At 37.4% G+C, this 20,291-nt stretch overlaps 1 protein-coding gene across 1 annotated transcript; it reads right to left on the bottom strand.

Moving 5' to 3' along the window:
* Positions 1-13,026: 13,026 nt before the first annotated feature.
* IFNE (interferon epsilon) lies at positions 13,027-14,587 on the bottom strand. The gene has a single exon (XM_027550762.1). It carries the CDS (start codon positions 14,043-14,045, stop codon positions 13,464-13,466), a length of 582 nt encoding a protein of 193 aa, XP_027406563.1. The 5' UTR covers positions 14,046-14,587; the 3' UTR covers positions 13,027-13,463.
* Between the last annotated feature and the right edge of the window lie 5,704 nt (positions 14,588-20,291).

Raw genomic sequence — 20,291 nt, 5'->3', positions numbered from 1 at the left:
TCACAGTCCAACTCTCACATCCATACATTACCACTGGAAAAACCATGATTTCAATTTGAAACAGTAGAGGGCAGAATAACATTAGTCACAGAAGGCACTTGCTCATTGAGTCAATGTAAACAAATCAATTAACTGCAGGTATTCATGTCTTAGTGTATTTGGTTAGCTAACATAACACAATGTTATACTCAGCCTTAGGGAATACAATTAACACATTTTTTACCAGTGGTTATCCATTCAAATATGCTTCTTAGCAAAGAGACACCAGAGGACAAAGCTAAGTTATTAAAATCAGAATGGAAAAAGTTCCACTTCTTTCAGAAAATAATGATATTGGATGTCTGATACTGTCAGATTAGATAGTAAATAACCACACAGGACTGATGTTAGGCTGACACCCCAATTTTAAACCTTACCTTTTCCTCTTCATTTTGCATTATTTATTCTAGATTTCTGTAAACATACTTGATTTATTTCAATAGGATGGTACATGGAAGATTTTTGTACAGTTTTTTTCTAAGTTAGTTACCACAATCGATAAGGCAATCAGTAATGTGGATTTTTGATCCAACTACTGGGAACAATTCAAAACAATCTATTCATCAGTATTTAATATGAAAAAAATAAACTTTCACCTAAAATATTTTGATGTGATATTTATTAAAAAAGAAATTAGTAATATATGCATCATCTTTTAAAACCCCAAACTAGTGAGAAATAACAGAAACATGAGAATAATATCAATCGGGTTTCTTTATAAACAGGAGAAATGATAAAGTGGAATACAGGTATACCTCAGAGATTTGCAAGTTCAGTTTCAGACTACTGCAATAAAGCTAATATTGCAATAAAGTGAGTCACACAAACTTTTTTATTTTCCAGTGCATCTAAGTTCTATTTACATTATACTGTAGTCTATTAAGTGTGCAACATTATGCTAAAAAAAATGCCATACCTGAATTAAAAAATATCTTATTGCTAAAAAATGCTAACCATCATCTGAGCCTTCAGTGAGCAGTAATCTTTTGGTAATCGTAACATCAAAGATCACTGATTGTAGATCACCATAACTAATATCATAATAATTAAAAAATCTGAAATATCATGAGACTTACCAAAATGTGACATAGATACAAAGTTTGAAAAATGGTGCTGATATACTTGTTCAATGCAGGGTTGTCACAGACTTTCATTCATAAAAAATGCAATTATCTACAAAGCACAATAAAAGAAGATACGCCTGTATTCTTGCTAAAAATTAGGTTAAAAAAAATGATGCCTACCTTCCCTTCTAGTATTTAACACTGTGGTGGAATAATAACAAGTTAAAAATATATGAAGCAAATACAAGGATGCAAAATTATTACAACAAGTAGAAAATACAGTTTCCAAGGCAAAAGTAAGATTAACTTTGAGCTCTGTTAATGAACACTCCACCATAAATCTAGCCACTCTTCACTCCTCTATCACCATGGATTGGCTTTGCCAGTTTCTGAACTTCTTATAAATGAAAATAATGTTAAAATACTTTATCTGTGTCTAGTGCTTTTGCTCAATATTATGTCTGTGAAATCATCCATATTGTTTTGTGTATCAATAATTAATTGTTACTATTATGCACTATGTTGTTGGAATAGATCAAAATATATGTGTCAATTCTATTATTAATGTAGTTTAGCTTTGTTTCTTTGGCATGTGTTGGGACTACTATGAGGAAAGCTTCTGTTAGCATATTTGGACTTTTCTTTTGGTGGATCTAAGCAATAATTTCTGTGGATATATGACACAGAAATTTCTATGGATATATGACATATGTGGATATATGACCAGGGGTGGGTGGAGTGGCTTTGTCACAGGGTGTGCGTTTACATGTTTATCTTTATAGATAGTACCAAGCACTTTCCAAAAGTTTTAGTGGTTTATACTTCCATCATCAACAATTGTATGTCTTTTTACTTTTTATTTTTTTTACTTTTTACTTTTTTAATTTAATATTTTTAGTTTTAGCGATTCTGGTGTGTGTGCTGTGGTATGACATTTTGGCTTTAATTTGCATCCCATAAGCAGTCATGATGTTGATCACATTTTTTCAAGTTTATTGATCATTTGGAGATTCTCTTTTGTGAAGTGTGGTTTCGCAAAATATGAAGATTCTCATTTTCTTCTTGATACTGAAATACATATTTAAAAAATATGTAAGAAAGATACAGACATAAATAAGCTAGAAATGCAAGTAAGTTCATAATCTTTGGAGGTTTTTTTAACCTGGCTGGTCTGACAACATCATGATTGTCTTTGGCATTGGCATGGGATTGTTCTGATCCATCCAAAATGTGTCCTTAGTAGAGTTTCATCGTAGGTTCATACTCTGTTGGCTAATTCTGTACCAGAAGTCCTTTTCTCAATTGTCTTTCTTCCCTAAATTGCATCCTAGAAGTTTTTATTTCATGTTAATTTTATCTAAGAGAAATCTTTCTGATTGAAATAGATACATGTACAGAAATTTCTGCTGTAACTTATTCAACAATTGCTGGAAGTGTTAAAGGTAAGTTTAAAGCAAGATACTGAGTTTTAGGCGTCCTTTTTAGTGAAAATATTTGCACTGAAGTGAAAATAAGTTTATACCAAGAGGCGCAGATACATAGATATAAGATCTAGAATAGTGCTGGAGAAAACAATCAGGATGTACTTTATTCATCCATAAACTACTGTGAAAAGCCATATAGCAAAGAAGACATTAGAATTCAGGAATCAGTTACTTACTCTTAAAGTTATATCAATGTTTTTATTCATTAAATAAGAAACATATATTAAAATTTTCTATTTATATATTATCAGAAAAATATGATTTTTATCCAAAATTCTGTCTGTCCCATCTTTGTATTTTAACAGAGTCTAGTGAAGTGGTTTGGTTCCTCCATACTGTCCCTGGTGATACAAAGGCTAGAGTCATCATCTTCCAGTACCAACTCTGGGAGACTGAGCTAAGACAAACTTCCTTTTCTTCAGAAAAATGGAAATACTGGACACAATTTAAAAGAGTCAATTTTAAGCACATAGCTAAGAAGAAAAAAAATGGAATGGTATGTAGGTTCCAAAAATTAAAAGGGAGTTTAAAGGTCTCATTTCTTACCCTCCATTCCCTCAAATCCTACTCCCTAGAAATAATGAGACATCAGTTTTCCCCAGTGTAATCCATTTAATATCATTCAACATGTTATGAACGAGCTTGAATACTCTTTACCTAGAAGAATTTAATTGCTGTGTAGTATTCCACAGTATGAAGGGGTCAGTATTTACTTAACCAAATCCTCTATAATAGCACATTTGACTACAATTACCCTTCATATAAGTAGGGCTGCAAAAAAGATTTGTATTCCCATTTGAGTAGGGAATATAAGTACCTAGAACTGCATTTGGTGAGTCCAGTGGTTCAAAAATGTTGGTAATTTTTACCAAATTAATTACTGATATTTGAAAAAGTTTATGTTTCTACTGTGTATAGGTGTCAGCTCTTATCCCAACCATCAGCAAGCTATTTTGTTCTTTATCAGATTTTTCTCTATAGAACGCTACAATTGAATCCTTGATATGTCCAAACTCATCTCTTTGTCCTTCTAATTTCAATCTATGGTAGAAATCTACCTAGCTAGAGGCATTTTGGGGACATTTTTCTCATTTATTTTAGCTCCTGAACGCTATCCTACCCACAAGAGTGTGTTCTCTCTCCCTTCCTCTTCTTCAGTTCAGTTGCTCAGTCGTGTCCGACTCTTTGTGACCCCCATGAACTGCAGCATGCCAGGCCTCCCTGTCCATCACCAACTCCCAGAGTTTACCCAAACTCATGTCTGTTGAGTCTGTGATGCCATCCAACCATCTCATCCTCTGTCATCCCCTTCTCCTGCTGCACTCAATCTTTACCAGCATTAGGGTCTTTTCAAATGAGTCAACTCTTGGCATCAGGTGGCCAAAGTACTGGAGTCTCAGCTTCAACATCAGTCCTTCCAATGAACACCCAGGACTGATCTCCTTTAGGATGGACTGCTTGGATCTCCTTGCAGTCTGAGGGACTCTCAAGAGTCTTCTCCAACACCACAGTTTAAAAGCATCAATTCTTTGGCGCTCAGCTTTCTTCACGGTCCAACTCTCACATCCATACATGACTACTGGAAAAATGATAGCCTTGACTAGATGGACCTGTGTTGGCAAAGTAATGTCTCTGCTTTTAATATGCTGTCTAGGTTCATCATAACTTTCCTTCCAATGAGTAAGCGTCTTTTAATTACTTGGCTGCAATCACCATCTGCAGTGATTTTGGAGCCCAGAAAAATAAGTCCAGTTGCTGTTTCCACTGTTTCCCCATCTATCTGCCAGGAAGTGATGGGACCAGATGCCATGATGTTAGTTTTCTGAATGTTGAGCTTTAAGCCAAATTTTTCACTCTCCTTTCACTTTCATCAAGAGGCTCTTTAGTTCTTCTTCACTTTCTGCCATAAGGGTGGTGTCATCTGCATATCTGAGGTTATTGATATTTCTCCTGGCAATCTTGATTCCAGCTTGTGCTTCTTCCAGCCCAGCATTTCTCATGATGTACTCTGCATATAAGTTAAATAAGCAGGGTGACAATATACAGCCTTGACGTACTCATTTTCCTATTTGGAACCAGTCTGTTGTTCCATGTCCGGTTCTAAATGTTGCTTCCTGACCTGCATACAGGTTTCTCAAAAGGCAGGTCACGTGGTCTGGTATCCCATCTCCTTCAGAATTTTCCACAGTTTATTGTGATCCACAGAGTCAAAGGCTTTGGTATTCCCTTTCTTTGGGATTGGAATGAACACTGACCTTTTCCAGTCCTGTGGCTACTGCTGAGTTTTCCAAAATTGCTGACATATTGAGTGCAGCACTTTCACAGCATCATCTTTTAGGATTTGAAATAGCTCAACTGGAATTCCATCACCTCCACTAGCTTTGTTTGTAGTGATGCTTCCTAAGGCCCACTTGACTTCACATTCCAGGATGTCTGGCTCTAGGTGAGTGCTCACACCATCGTGATTATCTGGGTCATGAAGATCATATTCTTCTGTGTATTCTTGCCACCTCTTCTTAATATCTTCTGCTTCTGTTAGGTCCATAACATTTTTGTCCTTATTCAGCCCATCTTTGCATGAAATGTCCCCTTGGTATCTCTAATTTTCTTGAAGAGATCTCTAGTCTTTCTACTAGACACAAATGGGTCCTTTAAGGTATTTTTCCTATAACTACACAATTTGCTCTGGAACTATGCTTATTTCTTTCCAAGTTCCATCTGTTCTTTTTCTCCTCCACCAGTTCCTCCCTCCCAAGCAATGAGAATAGATTAGAAGATGTTACTTTAAAATGTCAGCTATATGGAATAATACACTAGCTAAGACTTCGGTTCTTAATGCTCTCAAATTTACTGTTTTGATCAGATTTATGATCACCTTAATCATCTGACATGAAACCAAATGAATCTGTTATTGAGAACAAATAAATAAATTTCCCCAGGGATCTATGCCTTGTTTAGTACAATGCTTATACTGAAACTTTACTTGGAATAAATTTTACTAAAACAACGTGCACTTAGCTCTCTTACACAGAAAAAGTTACATGATTTATGAGTCAAGGGAACCTGCCTTTTGCTTTACTCAAACCTTGCTCCACCCTTACCAAAAGTACATAGTCTCCTCCTTCAGTGATAAGAACTTAGCTGAACAGGTTTCCATACTTCTAAGAAACTGGATTCCTCTTCCATCTAATGAAAATCCATGGGACTGTTTTTGCATTATGATCCTTTCCCTGCATACTTGTAATGTGACTGTGGCTATTTGTCTCTAAATACTCATTACATGCTGGCTATTTACTGTCTACCCATAATGTTTAAGTATACAATCCAAAGAGATGAGGAAAATTGCCATCAAGTCTTCACTAATAGTTGGCAGAAAAACCGATCCAGCAGCCCCTCATTTGGGACAATAACAAGCTAGCTTTTGAAAACAACAATGGGAAAAAGTGTTATACAACAACTATAAAACTGAGCCATTTACACCATTTGCATGTATTGTTTTCATAATTTTTCCAACATATTAAGCCTTCTATAAACTGAACAATAACTTCAAGCTGGTACCAGTGGTTTCTATATTACTTGGCAATTGAAAGCATGACTAACCATCACCAGATCGACAGGGCCAAAGGCCCATAAAGGGTGAATTCAGAAAAGGATTGTCTAAGAAGACCAGAGCAATCAGAAGAGAGGCTCCTACCTGGATTTCTGCCTTACATATCGTGCCATTACTTTACCGTGCCCTAAATATACAAGGACAGAAACCACCCTTTCAACAGAGAAAGATAGATACTTCATTTCTTACTCCAAGAAGCAGTTTATCCAATATCCCATCTAGGAAAAGTAGAGAAATTGAAAAACAAAAATGAAAAACTTTACCCCTTAGCTGCTGTTGAGTCACTTCAGTTGTGTCCAACTCTGTGCAACCTTATGGACTATAGCTTGCCAGGCTCCTCTGTCCATGGGATTCTCCAGGCAAGAGTACTGGAGTGGGTTGCTATGTTCTCCTCCAAGGAACTTCCTGACTAGTGATCGAACCTGGGTCTCCTACATTGCAGACAGATTCTTTACCGCTGAGTCTTATCTCTAGAGAGAATCCCCTTACATATAGAACTGCCCATAACAATATGGTATTGATATATTCCTTCTTTCAATACTATATTTTAAATTTCTTTATCCATTCAATATTTAGATTGACCCTGTTATGTGCTCAGGTAAAGAGATAAGATTTCATTTGCCTACTGTGAAGCGTTAATTGTTCACACTCCAGTTGGAAGAAAGAGAAGTAACTGATTACACTAAAATGTAGTTTGGGACACGGTAAAAGTTGTGATCTGGAGAGGAACAGATAGATTCAGAGAAATCAGACTATAAGGGCTTTCAGTGAAGGAAAAAGTTTTAAGTGAGTCATGAATACCAAGAATGAGACATTAACACATATTAGGAAAAGAATATGCACCAAGTCAAGGAAACAGAATGTGAGTTTGGGTTTCCTACGGCCCTAAAGGGAAGTTCTATATGTTATGCCATTGGAGGTCAGGTGCTGAGAAAGCAGACTTTCAGACACAATTTACCATGCAAGGAGTTTACTAGGGAGTACTCTGGGATCAACACTTCAGGGAAGAAAAACCAGGAGGATGGAGACAGGGAATGCTGAGTTGCCATGCAGTCACAAAGTGGCCTTGGCCGATTACAGTGAGGAGCTCTGAAGGTTAGATGACCCTTCAGAGGTGGACTGAGGGGTCTGAGCCTTTATACCTCCACATCAACCAGTCACTGAATACAGGCAGACCTCAGGAAGGGAGAGAAAACTTGGGCTAAATGCCAAAAGCAATTCCAGGAATGAACCCCAAATCTCTTTATTTACCAAACATCTACACACCTCAACAGAGATTACTGAACCACTTGCCATCTTTCACCTTGGAATCCTCTATCTTTTAGAAGTTTGGTTTCCTTTGTGTCTGCAGCATATTCTTTGTCCAACTGTAGTGACTGCTATAGTTGTTTTTATTTCATTCAACCACAGGCATGAGAATCAGAAACTCTTACAGAAAGAAATTTGGTTTGTACCATTTTCCTTAAAAGGCAGTTATTGCTATAGGGTGTAACTGGGGTACTGAAGTCTCTATATACACCTTCTTTAAGAGAGAAAAAGACTATCTAATCTGCTGCTGTGAAAAGGTAATGACAAAAAAACCATCCTTACCAACTACCATCTACCAACTACGTTACCATCTATAGGATGCTCACTTCTCTCCAGGTACTGCAGGAAAATGTGAGGTCAGGAATTTCAAGGAGAACAAGCCTTTATCTGTTAAAAGTCTACCATGGCCATCAAGAAATAGGAATGTGGTTAATAATGTGCAGTCACAGGATCAACAGCATCAGCTTCATCTAGGAATTGTTAGAAATGCCAATACTCAGTCCCCACCACAGACCTATTGAATCAGAAACAGTGGGGATGGAGCCATGTGATCTGTGTTTCAACAGTCCTTCACATGATTCTGATGTGCTGGAGGTGTTGTTTAATTTACTGCATGTGATGAGTATTCTAAGCCAAATCTCTACAAGGGGCCAACTTCTTTTTTTAAATTTAATTATTTTAATTAACTGATTAACTTATCTTCTGTCCACACCACATGGCATTTTGGATCTTAGTATCCTTAGTTCCCCAATTAGGGACTGAACTCATACCCCCTGCAGTGGAAGTGCAGAGTCCTAACCACTGGACAACCTGGGAATTTCCTATTGTTCTTTGTTTAAATCTCAAAAATAAAATAACTTTATTTGTCCTGGATCTAAAATGAATCCATATTTATGAGAAAACTATTTAATTAGAAAAGTGTTGGCGTGTTGCAATTCATGGGGTCACAAAAAGTCGGACGCGACTGAGCGACTGAACTGAAGAGAACGTAAATTGTATCACCCAGATGGCACTGCTATGAACATTTTAGTGTAATTTCTTTTCAGACATTTTTCACACATATTTGTAAAAAATATGATGATACTGTACTTATTACTGTGTAACCTATTTTTATTTGATTTAGTAATCTATTTAGCTCAGGACATGTAGATGTAACAATGATAATTCAGATGACTCACCGAATGAATGAACTTACCTTTACTCTGAGCTCACTCATGTATTGCTAGAAGGGTATCTAGTTTTTTAAAGTATTTCTCTTTCTTAGTATCTCTAAACTTAGAACTTTGGATTTAAAGTTTTAAAATGGTACACGTATTTCAGTTCAGTTCAGTCACTCAGTCATGTCCAATTCTTTGCGACCCCATGAACTGAAGCACACCACGCCTCCCTGTCCATCACCAACTCCCAGAGTTCACTCAAACTCACGTCCATCGAGTCGGTGATGCCATCCAGCCATCTCATCCTCTGTCGTCCCCTTCTCCTCCTGCCCCCAATCCCTTCCAGCATCAGACTCTTTTCCAATGAGTCAACTCTTCACATGAGGTAGCCAAAGTACTGGAGTTTCAGCTTTAGCATCATTCCTTCCAAAGAACACCCAGGACTGATCTCCTTCAGAATGGACTGGTTGGATCTCCTTGCAGTCCAAGGGACTTTCAAGAGTCTTCTCCAACACCACAGTTCAAAAGCACCAATTCTCCGGCACTCAGCTTTCTTCACAGTCCAACTCTCACATCCATACGTGACCACTGGAAAAACCATAGCCTTGACTAGACGGACCTTTTTGGCAAAGTAATGTCTGCTTTTGAATATGCTATCTAGGTTAGTCACAACTTTCCTTCCAAGGAGTAAGCGTCTTTTAAGTTCCTGGCTGCAATCACCATCTGCAGTGATTTTGGAGGCCCAAAAAATAAATTCTGACACTGTTTCCACTGTTTCCCCATCTATTTCCCATGAAGTGATGGGACCGGATGCCATGATCTTCGTTTTCTGAATGTTGAGCTTTAAGCCAACTTTTTCACTCTCCTCTTTCACCTTCATCAAGAGGCTTTTTAGTTCTTCTTCACTTTCTGCCATAAGGGTGGTGCCATTCACATATCTGAGGTTATTGATATTTCTCCCGGCAATCTTGATTCCAGCTTGTGCTTCTTCCAGCCCAGCGTTTCTCATGATTAGTTTGTATTAGGCAGCTAAGGCAGTCATATAAGCAGGATGTCAACTTAAGCTAAATGTCTGGGGAAACATTAGTATGTAAAGTATTGGTTTTGGCTTCTAAATATTATCTGCTGTAAGTTTCCACTTGGCAGCTTCCACATGGAGAAGTGTTCTGTTCACCTTAGTTCTGAGGAAAGAAATGTCTAGGGGTGAAGATACACTGTAATCAAGTAATTCAAGATTTTGAGAGTATGGGAACTTGAATAAGGAAATCCAAAAGCAAATTATTATCATTATTGTCATCTTTATATTTGCCAGTAATATTATACAATGCTGTTCAGGTCTGTAGTGTCTAGAATACAATGCAAGCTTTGAGTCAGGCAGACTTGAGAGGCAGTCTTTACTCTGGCATTTGCTCACTCCGTGGCTTGCTACATTACTTTGAGTCAGTTACATACTTGACTTTTAAAGTCTTGTTCTCACCTGAGGAAAGAAGATCATATCAGAAACTACCTTGCAAGATTAACCGGAGAATTGAATAACATGTTAAAAAATGTGTTTGGTTTTGAAAACGTTCCTGGTTTAAAGAAAACAACAAAAATTCTATAGGCATGAGAAGCAAATAACCTGTAAGGACAGTTGAATTGATAAATACTTCTCCTTTCTCCACTTCCCTATCTCTGCATGAACTTGAAGGTACCTGGGCTGAAATGTGAAGCTGACAGACTTTGTCCTGACTGCCCAGCCTCTGCTTCCTCGCCCTCTGTCACTGCTGCAGCTGACCCTGCCTAGGTCTCAGGATCCTATTTAGTTCTTCCGCGTTCCTTTCAAGCCAAATCTGGAAGCACTGGCCAACAGTTAACACACGTTAATTAAACTGAAAAGGAATATGCTCCTCAGCAGGCTTTTACAGCCAGCGATGACTTTTAACTAGAATTATACAATGAACCTGAAGCAGAGCACGCCATAAAGTAATAGAATGAGCACCAAATTTCTGGGCCACAGCTATGCGTCTCACATTGATGACTGTGGAAAAGTCACCAAGCCTTAGTGACCTTCAGTTTCTCCAGCCTCACATTTGTTCCATGATGATTTTGGGGAGCTCCTGGGTGGAAGAGCTGGAAGCCCTTCCTCATCAGCATCTCCTCTCCTTTGACACTGGTACCCTTCTTTCCAGCTCTCCTCCCACCCAGCTCTTGCTCCAGGCCAACCCAAGGGCAGGCTGGCTCATTCCTGTTTCTTCTAGCCCTCACCTAACACTTCCTTTGACCAACAGGACTCCTCCATGTATATTTCTGATAACTGTGACTTGTTAGATATATTTTATTATTTTAATTTGTACCTTTCAAATGACTAAAAATCAAAATATAAAAATATGTGGTAAAGCCTCTTCTACCCTGTCCTCCTCCCTTAGTTTCTCTCCCCAACCTACCCCACAAAATATAGGTTATCATCACTGTAATTTATTGCTTGTATATTTGTGATTTATTCATACATAAGGTCAAATATAAAAAATTTGTATTACATTTTAATCTCAAATGCAGCATTTTATATACAGTCTGCATCTTGCCTATTTTTATGTTTTTTTTTTCCCCCCTAGTATGGTAACAGCACCTCATTCTTTCCTCCAGCTGAATAGTTTTCCTTTGTGTGAATATGTCTTAACTGTCTCTAACTGGAAGGATTTGGGTGTTTTCCTGTCTTTTGATATTATATATAATGTTGCAATGAATAATGCTGTATGTAAGTCACTTCACATGAATGCAAGTGTTTTTACAGGACACATTGCAGACCTGCACTTGATGAATAAAGGTATACATGCATCTGTGATTTTAACAGAGTTCACCAATTTGCTCCACAGTGACTGTGCCAGTTTCTGGTGCTCTGGAAAATTATAAGAGCATCCCTCCTCCAAAGTCTCCATGACAGTGTTTTAAAAATTGAATTCAGTCTCATCTATCTGATCGGTTGTAAATGGCATATTATTCACTTTTAATTTCTATTTTTAATTGTTATGTTTGAGGTTGAACCTCTTTTCATGCATTTATTTTTTCCTCTGCAAACTGCTTATTCATGTCCTTTGGCCTTACTTCTATTGTGTTGCCTATAACAAATAATCAGTTATTTTCAGAACTTGCAAGATAAATTATTCCTAATATTTCTCATTGTTGCTATCAATTTCTGGCAAATAAAGAAATCACTGGACAGCACTCAGAATGGGAGAAAGTATTTACAAATGAAGCAAATGACAAGGTATTAATATCAAAAATATACAAACAGCTCATGCAGCTCAGTAGCAAAAAAAAAAAAAAAAAAACAATCAAAACATGAATGGAGACATACAGATGGATAACAAAGACATACAGATGGCTAACAAACACATGAAAAGATGCTCAACATTCACTAAATAGAGGAATCAAAACTATAGTGTGGTATCACTTCATACCAGTCAGACTAGCCATCATCAAAAAACCTACAAATAATGAATCCTAGACAGAGTATGGAGAAAAGAGAAACCTTTTACACTGTTGGTGGGGTGTAAGCTGACACAGAGACTATGGGGAACAGTATGGAAGTGCCTTCAAAAATTAAAAATAGAATTACCATATGGCTCAGCAATCCCACTCCCAGGCATATAACTGGAGAAAACTATAATTCAAAAAAATACATGCACCCCAATGTTCACTGTAGCACTATTTACAATAGCAGGACATAGAAGCAACTTAACTGTCCATCAGCAGAGGAATGGATAAAGAGGATAATATTTCATTATATATATAATTACATAATATTACTACTCAGCCAGAAAAAGGAATGAAATTGTGCCACTTGTGGAGACATAGATGGACCTAGAGACTGTCATATAGAGTGGAGTAAGTCAGAAAGACAAGACAAATATTATATAATTGTCACCTATATATGGAATCTAGAAAATGATACAGATGAACTTATTTGCACAACAGAAATAGAGACACAGACAGAGAGAATAAATATATGGATATCAATAGGGAAAGGGAGGTGGATCAGATGGTAAAGAATGTGTCTACAATGCAGGAGACCTGGGTTTGATCCTTGGGTCAAGAAGATCCCCTGGAGAAGGGAATGGCTACCCACTCCAATATTCTTGCCTGGAGAATTCCATGGACAAAGGAGCCTGGTGGGCTACAGTCCATGGGGTTGCAAAGAGTTGGACACGACTGAGCAACTAACACTTTCACTTTCATGTATAAAATAGATAACTAATAAGAATCTACTATATAGCACAGGGAACTCTACTCAATGCTCCGTGGTGACCTAAATGGGAAGGAAATCTAAAAAAGAGGGAATATATGTATACATATGGTTCATTCACTTTGCTGTACAGCAGAAGCTAACACAACATTTTAAAGCAATTATACTCCAATACAAATTAATTAAAAAAAAGAAATCACTGGGATGAATATTCAATGATAAGCAAAGTATTACAGTGAAGATAAAGTTCATTATATCTACTTGGCCAGTTTTTATGAAAATATACTAATTTGAAGAAAATTATGAAATATTAATGATTCACTTCAATTCATGAAAATTTCAGATGGACAGAAAATACAAAGTGACATTACAAAATAAAAACAACTGTAGTCAATGTGCATCATCTTTAAAGCAAAGATACACACACACACATACACACACACACACACACAAACACACAAAACCAAAGAACAGTACTACTTTAAAACAAAAAGAAAATAATAGTGCCTGGAGAAATCCCACTACCCCTCCATGCTATGCTTTTAAAGCCTGCAGTCGGCTGTTCCTTCACATGGGTCAAGTTTCCATGCCCTGTTCACTCAGCTTTCTTGTGAGTCGGAATACCAAGAACAGACACCGGTTGATTTCCACTTGGACAATAGTCCAGGCACAGCTGCTATAGTCCTGGCTTTCCAGGTAATCATGGATCCTTTGGAAATACATTTTAACCTGTAATCTAAGGTTCTCACTGCCCAAGGTGTCACTTTTCTGCTTTGCTTGCAGTCTCATGAGTGCTTCTAGGTATTCCAGCTGTTGATGAAGTTCAACAAGGAACTTTTCTGTGTGACTTTCCTCCCAACCATCCAGAGATACAATTGCCCTGAAGAGGCTGAAGATCTGTTGAAGCATCTCATGAAGAATGGCCAGTACTTGTCCTTTCTGATACTGGTGAGGATTCACAGACTTCTGGGGAAGCAGGAAGTGTTTCCTATGTGGTAGACACTGCTGAACTGACGAGGTCTGCAGTTTATTCAAAAGTTTTAAACTCTCTTGGTTCACTCTCCTTTGCTGGCAAAGAACCAGTTTCAGCTCTTGGGAGCAAACAGTGGAAGAAGCCAACAGAACCAACACAATTTCAAAGAAAGCCTTGTTAATCATGGTGAAGGTCAAATATTCCACTTATCTCTGTGCAGACTGGATAAAGCCCAGACTCTAGTGATTATTTGTTTTGTACATCTTAGACTATTCTGGAAAGTGTTCTCTTTTGTAGTTTTGTTTTCTAATGTTGTCATTTCTCCAAGTTTACATGTTAAGCTTTCTGGTTCCCTTTTCACAAGGTTTACGGGACACTTCTTCCACTTTCCATTGTGTTGGTTTATTTGAGGAAGTAATCAAAAGAATTTGTTTTCTCTGCATGTGTTCCTTGAGACAATAACAGACCAGTCATGCAAAATGATCTTCTATTACTCTCATTATTTATTATACACAAAGTTTCACTCAACACAATATGCTTTCTAAATATTTAGTCAAGCTTATTAAAGTTCTTTTATTGAGAGTAAGTTTTTCTTTTTAAAGGAATGGTCTTTCATGGAGTTATGTTTATCAGAGGCTTAGCAGCACCTATATGGTGTATGTGCAGGTGTGCTAAGTCACTTCAGTCATGTCCGACTTTTTGCGACCCTAGACTGGGGCCCGCCATGTTCCTCTTGTCCATGGAAATCTCTAGGCAAGAATACTGGAGTGGGTTGCCACGCCCTCCTCCAGGAGACCTCTGACCCAGGGATGGAACCCAGATCTCTTACATCTGCTGCATTGGCTGGTGGGTTCTTTACCACCACCACCACCTGGGAAGCCATAACACAGGCAAAAATTAAACAAGAAAAATTTAACTGAGTAAATTTAAAGGTCAAATTGGTTCCACCGAGCTATAGCAAAGGAAAGGTTTTTAAAGTAGAAAGGGGGCAGAAAAACGAAAATTATTAACAAAAAAAGTACTGTTTCAGGCAAAGTTGCCTTCCTAAGGGGGATGGAGGTGCCTATATGCAGATTACTTCACTACTGCTAACCAGGTAATTCTAGGTTGACTGGTTAAAGGTTACATTCCTGGGGTGTCGAAATTGCAATTAAGTTAAATATTAAGTCTTGGTTTACTGGCATGGAGTTTAGCATAAGTAATTCCATTTTGGGTCTGTTGTCTCCTTTTTACACTACTAAATTTTAAACCTCAAGTAGAACTGTATCTTTGCATAAATGCTTGAGCAGATTAACCTTAAGATATGTATCAGCAATCTTAAATTGCTTTGTGTCTTAGCCAAGCAGTTCAATATCTAAGATTCTAGCCTATGGAAGTAATATAAAAAGGAAAATATTAGCAAAAGAAGATTGTTATAAAATTATTGCAACTGCAGAACATTACAGACACCATATAGGTCCAACAATAGTGGAATGGTTAAATAAATGTTGGGAAATCCGCATAATGAAATGCTATGTAAACATTATAAATAATCACATCATATGTGGAAAGAGTTTGGGAGCAGTTGATTAGTCTATATTCCCTAGGGTACCAATAACTAAGGAAAACCAATGTGGCTAGTTTACATCAGTAATGCTTCTTGAATTACAAGTTCCGTATTCTTTTTTTAACAACTACCTTTTAAATTAATTAATTTTTTGATTGTGCTGGCCTTTGTTGCTGCATGCAGCTTTCTCTAGGTGAGGTAAGTTGGGGCTACTCTTGGTTGTGGTGCATGGGGTTCTCATTGTGGTGGCTTCTCTTGTTACAGAGCACGGGCTCTAGGTACACAGGCTTTACAAGATGCAGCACCTGGGTCCAGCAGTCACAGTACGTGAGCTCAGTAGTTGTGGTGCAGGGGTTTAGTTGCCCCACGGCATGTGGAACTTCCCCAGATTAGGAATTGAACCTGTGTCCCCTGCATTGGCAGACAAGCGGATTCTTATTCACTGTACCACCAGGAAGTCTCCAGTTCCATATTCTAAACTCTTCAGAATAAACCCCCAATCAACCGTTCCAATCTTATCTCTCACTGTTGCTCCAAATGTATATGTGTGCACACTCAGTTGCTTCAGTCGTGTCTGACTCTTTGTGACTCTATGGGTTGTAGCCTGCCAGGCTCCTCTGTCCATGGGATTGTCCAGACTTGTGTGTGTATGTTTAGTAATATTTTCTTTCTCTAAAACATCACTTGTTGCCTCCTTCATTCCCAGTACCTGTCTGTCCAAGGACTAAGGACTACTTCTCCTTTAGGGCCTAGACTGCTCCCAGGGAGCTATAATCTCTTCTCTGCATCCTCACAGAACTTTGCACCTTTTAAGACACTTTTCTTGGTCTGTCTTATAAATGGTTATTTATTTAATTGTCTTACAACCTTCTAACATTAAGACCTCTTATGAATGTGTAATAAACACTCCTATTTTTACTGTCTATACAACTATGCTGCTACTGCTGCTAAGTCACTTCAGTCGTGTCCGACTCTGTGCGACCCCATAGACGGCAGCCCACCAGGCTCCCCCGTCCCTGGGATTCTCCAGGCAAGAACACTGGAGTGGGTTGCCACTTCCTTCTCCAATGCATGAAAGTGAAAAGTGAAAGTGAAGTCGCTTAGTCGTGTCCGACTCTTAGCGACCCCATGGGCTGCAGCCCACCAGGCTCCTCCATCCATGGGATTTTCCAGGCAAGAGTACTGGAGTGGGGTGCCATTGCCTTCTCTGCTATACAACTACAGTAGGAGCTTAATAAACCCATGTTGTCTTGGACTGACAATGTGCTCTACCACAAAGTAATACAAGATGTTACATCTCATATTTGACCTTTTTTTTTTTTTTTTGCAGGTCACTGAGTGAGACCACAAGTGCTGGAAAAAGAATATAAACATGCGTGGCCTCATTATCCACCAGCTCAATTATATGTTGGTGTCATTTAGTCATTCTGATCTTAATAAATTAAGTCAACATGGTCCATGGAGGAATCTTTTCCTGTTCAAAAGTTCAACTACATCAATCAAAAGGTTTCAAACATTTTGGGTGCTGTGGAATTTGAACTTTCAGATCCAGGTCCATGAGAGTCAAATTACAGAAATGTCTTATCTGAGCTAACAAGGTAAACAGGCTTTAAGCTGATGTCAAGGAGTGGGAGTTGGCAAGAAAAGAAAACTTCACACTGAACTGGACAGAGTAGAAACCATTCAAAGGTAGTTATGTCATGTTAAACTTTGTGCCCATGACTATAAACTTAACATCCAAGCCATGTATAGTTTGCACTGAATATTGTTCTGTAAATCATGTCCTCTTTGAAAAGTTTTTAAACTCTTCACAGGATCAAAAATTACCTAGTAATTCCATTACAGTTATTAGTTATTTGACATCTGTACCTTGTGTTTCTCTGCTTGCTGGTGTCATCAGGATGACAAATGTCTCAATACTTCATTCATGTTTTCACATCCAGGGCAACTAGTAACTTTATAAAGTGACTCAGTGGCCAAAGGGCTCTGTTCCTTCCCACTGGCTGCTACAGAAGCCAAGTGCTTAAGGAAATGGTAGAGAAAAAGAAGAAATTTGTCACGTATTATCAGCTGAATTATGGAATTTGGATTTTGAAGTCACAAAGACCTGGAATGGAATATTCTCTCTACCATCTGCTGGTTGTGTGACTTTGTGAAAATTACTTAATCTCTATCTGCCTCAGCTTTTTAATCTCTAATTTATAAAACATTTTTAAGGATTAGCAGATAAAATATTATAAATAAAAATATAGTATGGTGCCTAAGGGTTCCCCTGGTGGCTTAGTGGTAAAGAATCCACCTGCCAATGCAGGATTCGTGGGTTTGATCCCTGGGTTGGGAAAAGCCCCTGGAGAAGGAAATGGCAACCCACTTCAGTATTCTTACCTGGGAAATTCCATGGACAGAGGAGACTGGAAGGCTACAGTTCACAGGGTCACAAGAGAGTCAGACACAGCTTAGCGATCAAACAGTAGCAACAACATGGTGCCTAAATTGTGATAAATAACTAATACATATTTGTTGACTTCCACTTAACAAATACTAAATCAGCCACATTCTTCCTAGGGATTCATAGTTATGGTAAAATATTTTTATAGATAGAACAGAAGAATTAAAAACGAAACGTTTTTATCTTCTTGTGGCTCTTTTGAGCTGAGTTGCTCTGGGCTTCTGAAAGGGTCTGATGTCACTATATCTCCTCCCTTAACCCTTTGGACTATTGTTGTCAGACATTTTCACATGTTTTAAACCTCAAATGCATTGATATTGGTCCTTTAAATTAGTCAATTACATTGTACTTGTAATAGTAGAGAGGTTTTGGAAATCTGTTTTCTATATTTACTCACATATTCACTATCTAACCAGCCATACCTACCATTATCACACATTTACCTACACAGATACCATTTCTAGTGGTCTTCATTCTTTTTTAAAAAATTTTTATTGAAGTATAGTTGATTTAGAATGCTGTGTTAACTTCTGCTGTATAGCAAAGTGATTAAGTTGTACAAATGCATACAATCTTTTTTATTCTTTTTCATTATGGTTTATCACAGGATACTGAAATATAGTTCCCTGTGCTATGCATGATGACCTTGTTTTTTGTCCTTCATTCCTTCTTATAGATCTAAATTTCTATGCGGTATTTCTTTCTTCTTGAATAACTTCCTTTAATGTGTCTTGTATTTCAGTTTGACTAGCAATAAATTCTCTTGGCTTTTGTTTGTCTGAAACATTTTTTTCATTTTTCAAACACTTTTTACTAGGTATAGAATTTTAAAATGACAGGCTTTTTTCCCTTTCAGAACTGTATTAAAGGTATTGTCCCACTGTCTTTTGGTTTGTATAATTTCTGAAGAGAAGATTGCTATCATTCTTAATTTTATTCCCCTGTACATAATGTTTCTCCTTGTTCTCTGACAGCTTTTAAGATTTTCTCTCTGTAATTATTTTCAGCAATTTGATTATGATGTGCCTTGAGGTAATTTTCTTCTTGTGTCTTCTACTTGGGAGTTTCTTGAATCTGTGCTTCTATAATTTTCATCAAAATCAGATAAGTTTTAGACCTTACTTTTTCCAACATTTTTCATCTTTTTTTAGGACTCTGTTGTGGATATGTCAGACCATTCAGTAGTATCATATGGGCCAATGATGTTTTGTTCATTTAGTCTTTTTCTCTTTTGTTTTTGATAGTTCAATGGCTATAACTTCAAGTTCATCTATATTTTCTTCCTCTCTGAATTTCAAACTCTGACAATCAACTCAATGAGATCACTGATACGTTTGGGTTTTCTCCTCCTCCTCCTCCTCATGCTGCAGCCTAGAAATTTTCTACATAGTAAGCAGGAGCAATTTTTCTACATAGTAAGCTAACTATATTTATTTCCTTTTTCTCAAGGATCATTATTCTATGTTTCCTATTACTCAATATCTGAAAGCTATTGTATTGTATCATATGTTTTATTTTGTTTTTCAATTGTTTAAAAGTGGGAGGGTGCATTGAGTCATCTATCATGCCTGGAAGTTGAAGTTCTCTCAACATTAATGATCTAAATTAGAAGCTAGCAAACTACAACCCATGGGTCAAATCCAGTTTGCTACTTGTTTTCATAAATAAAGTTTTATGGGAGCACAACTGTGCCCATTCAATTATGTATCACATATAACACTTTCATGCTCTAACTGGAGACTTGAGTAGTTGTGACAAAAATAGGCTTTGTGAGTGACTTCTTAGTTTATCATCTGAATGTATGTTTCTGTTTATTCATGTTTTCCATAAATTGAAGATCTAATGTGACATTTCTCCAAAGAAAACATACAGATGGCCAATAAACACATGAAAATATGCTCAACATTACTATTAGAGAAATATAAATAAAAATACAATAAGGTATCTCCTCACATTGGTCAGAATGGCCAGCATCAAAAAACCTGCCAATGATACATGCTGGAGAAAGTGTGGAGAAAAGGGAACCCTCATGCACTGTTTCTGGAATGTAAATTGATACAGTCACTATGGAAAACAGTATGGACATACCTTAAACTAAAAATAGAACTACCATATAACCCATAAGTTCCACAACTGACCATATACCCAGAGAAAACCATAATTCAAAAAGATACATGCACCCCAGTGTTCACTGCAGCATTATTTACAATAGCCAGGACATGGAAACAACCTACATGTCCAGCCACAGTGGAATGGATAAAGAAGATGTGGTACATATATACAATGGAATATTACTCAGCCATAAAAAGGGATGAAATTGGGTCATTCGTAGAGATGTGGATGGACATAGAGAATGTCATACAGAATGAAGTCAGAAAGAGAAAATCAAATATAGTATAGTAATGCATATATGTGGAATCTAGAAAAATAATATAG

The sequence above is a fragment of the Bos indicus x Bos taurus genome, chromosome 8 (genome assembly GCF_003369695.1).
Source record: "Bos indicus x Bos taurus breed Angus x Brahman F1 hybrid chromosome 8, Bos_hybrid_MaternalHap_v2.0, whole genome shotgun sequence".
Lineage (NCBI taxonomy): Eukaryota > Metazoa > Chordata > Mammalia > Artiodactyla > Bovidae > Bos > Bos indicus x Bos taurus.
This window is presented reverse-complemented; position numbering and strand designations above follow the sequence as displayed.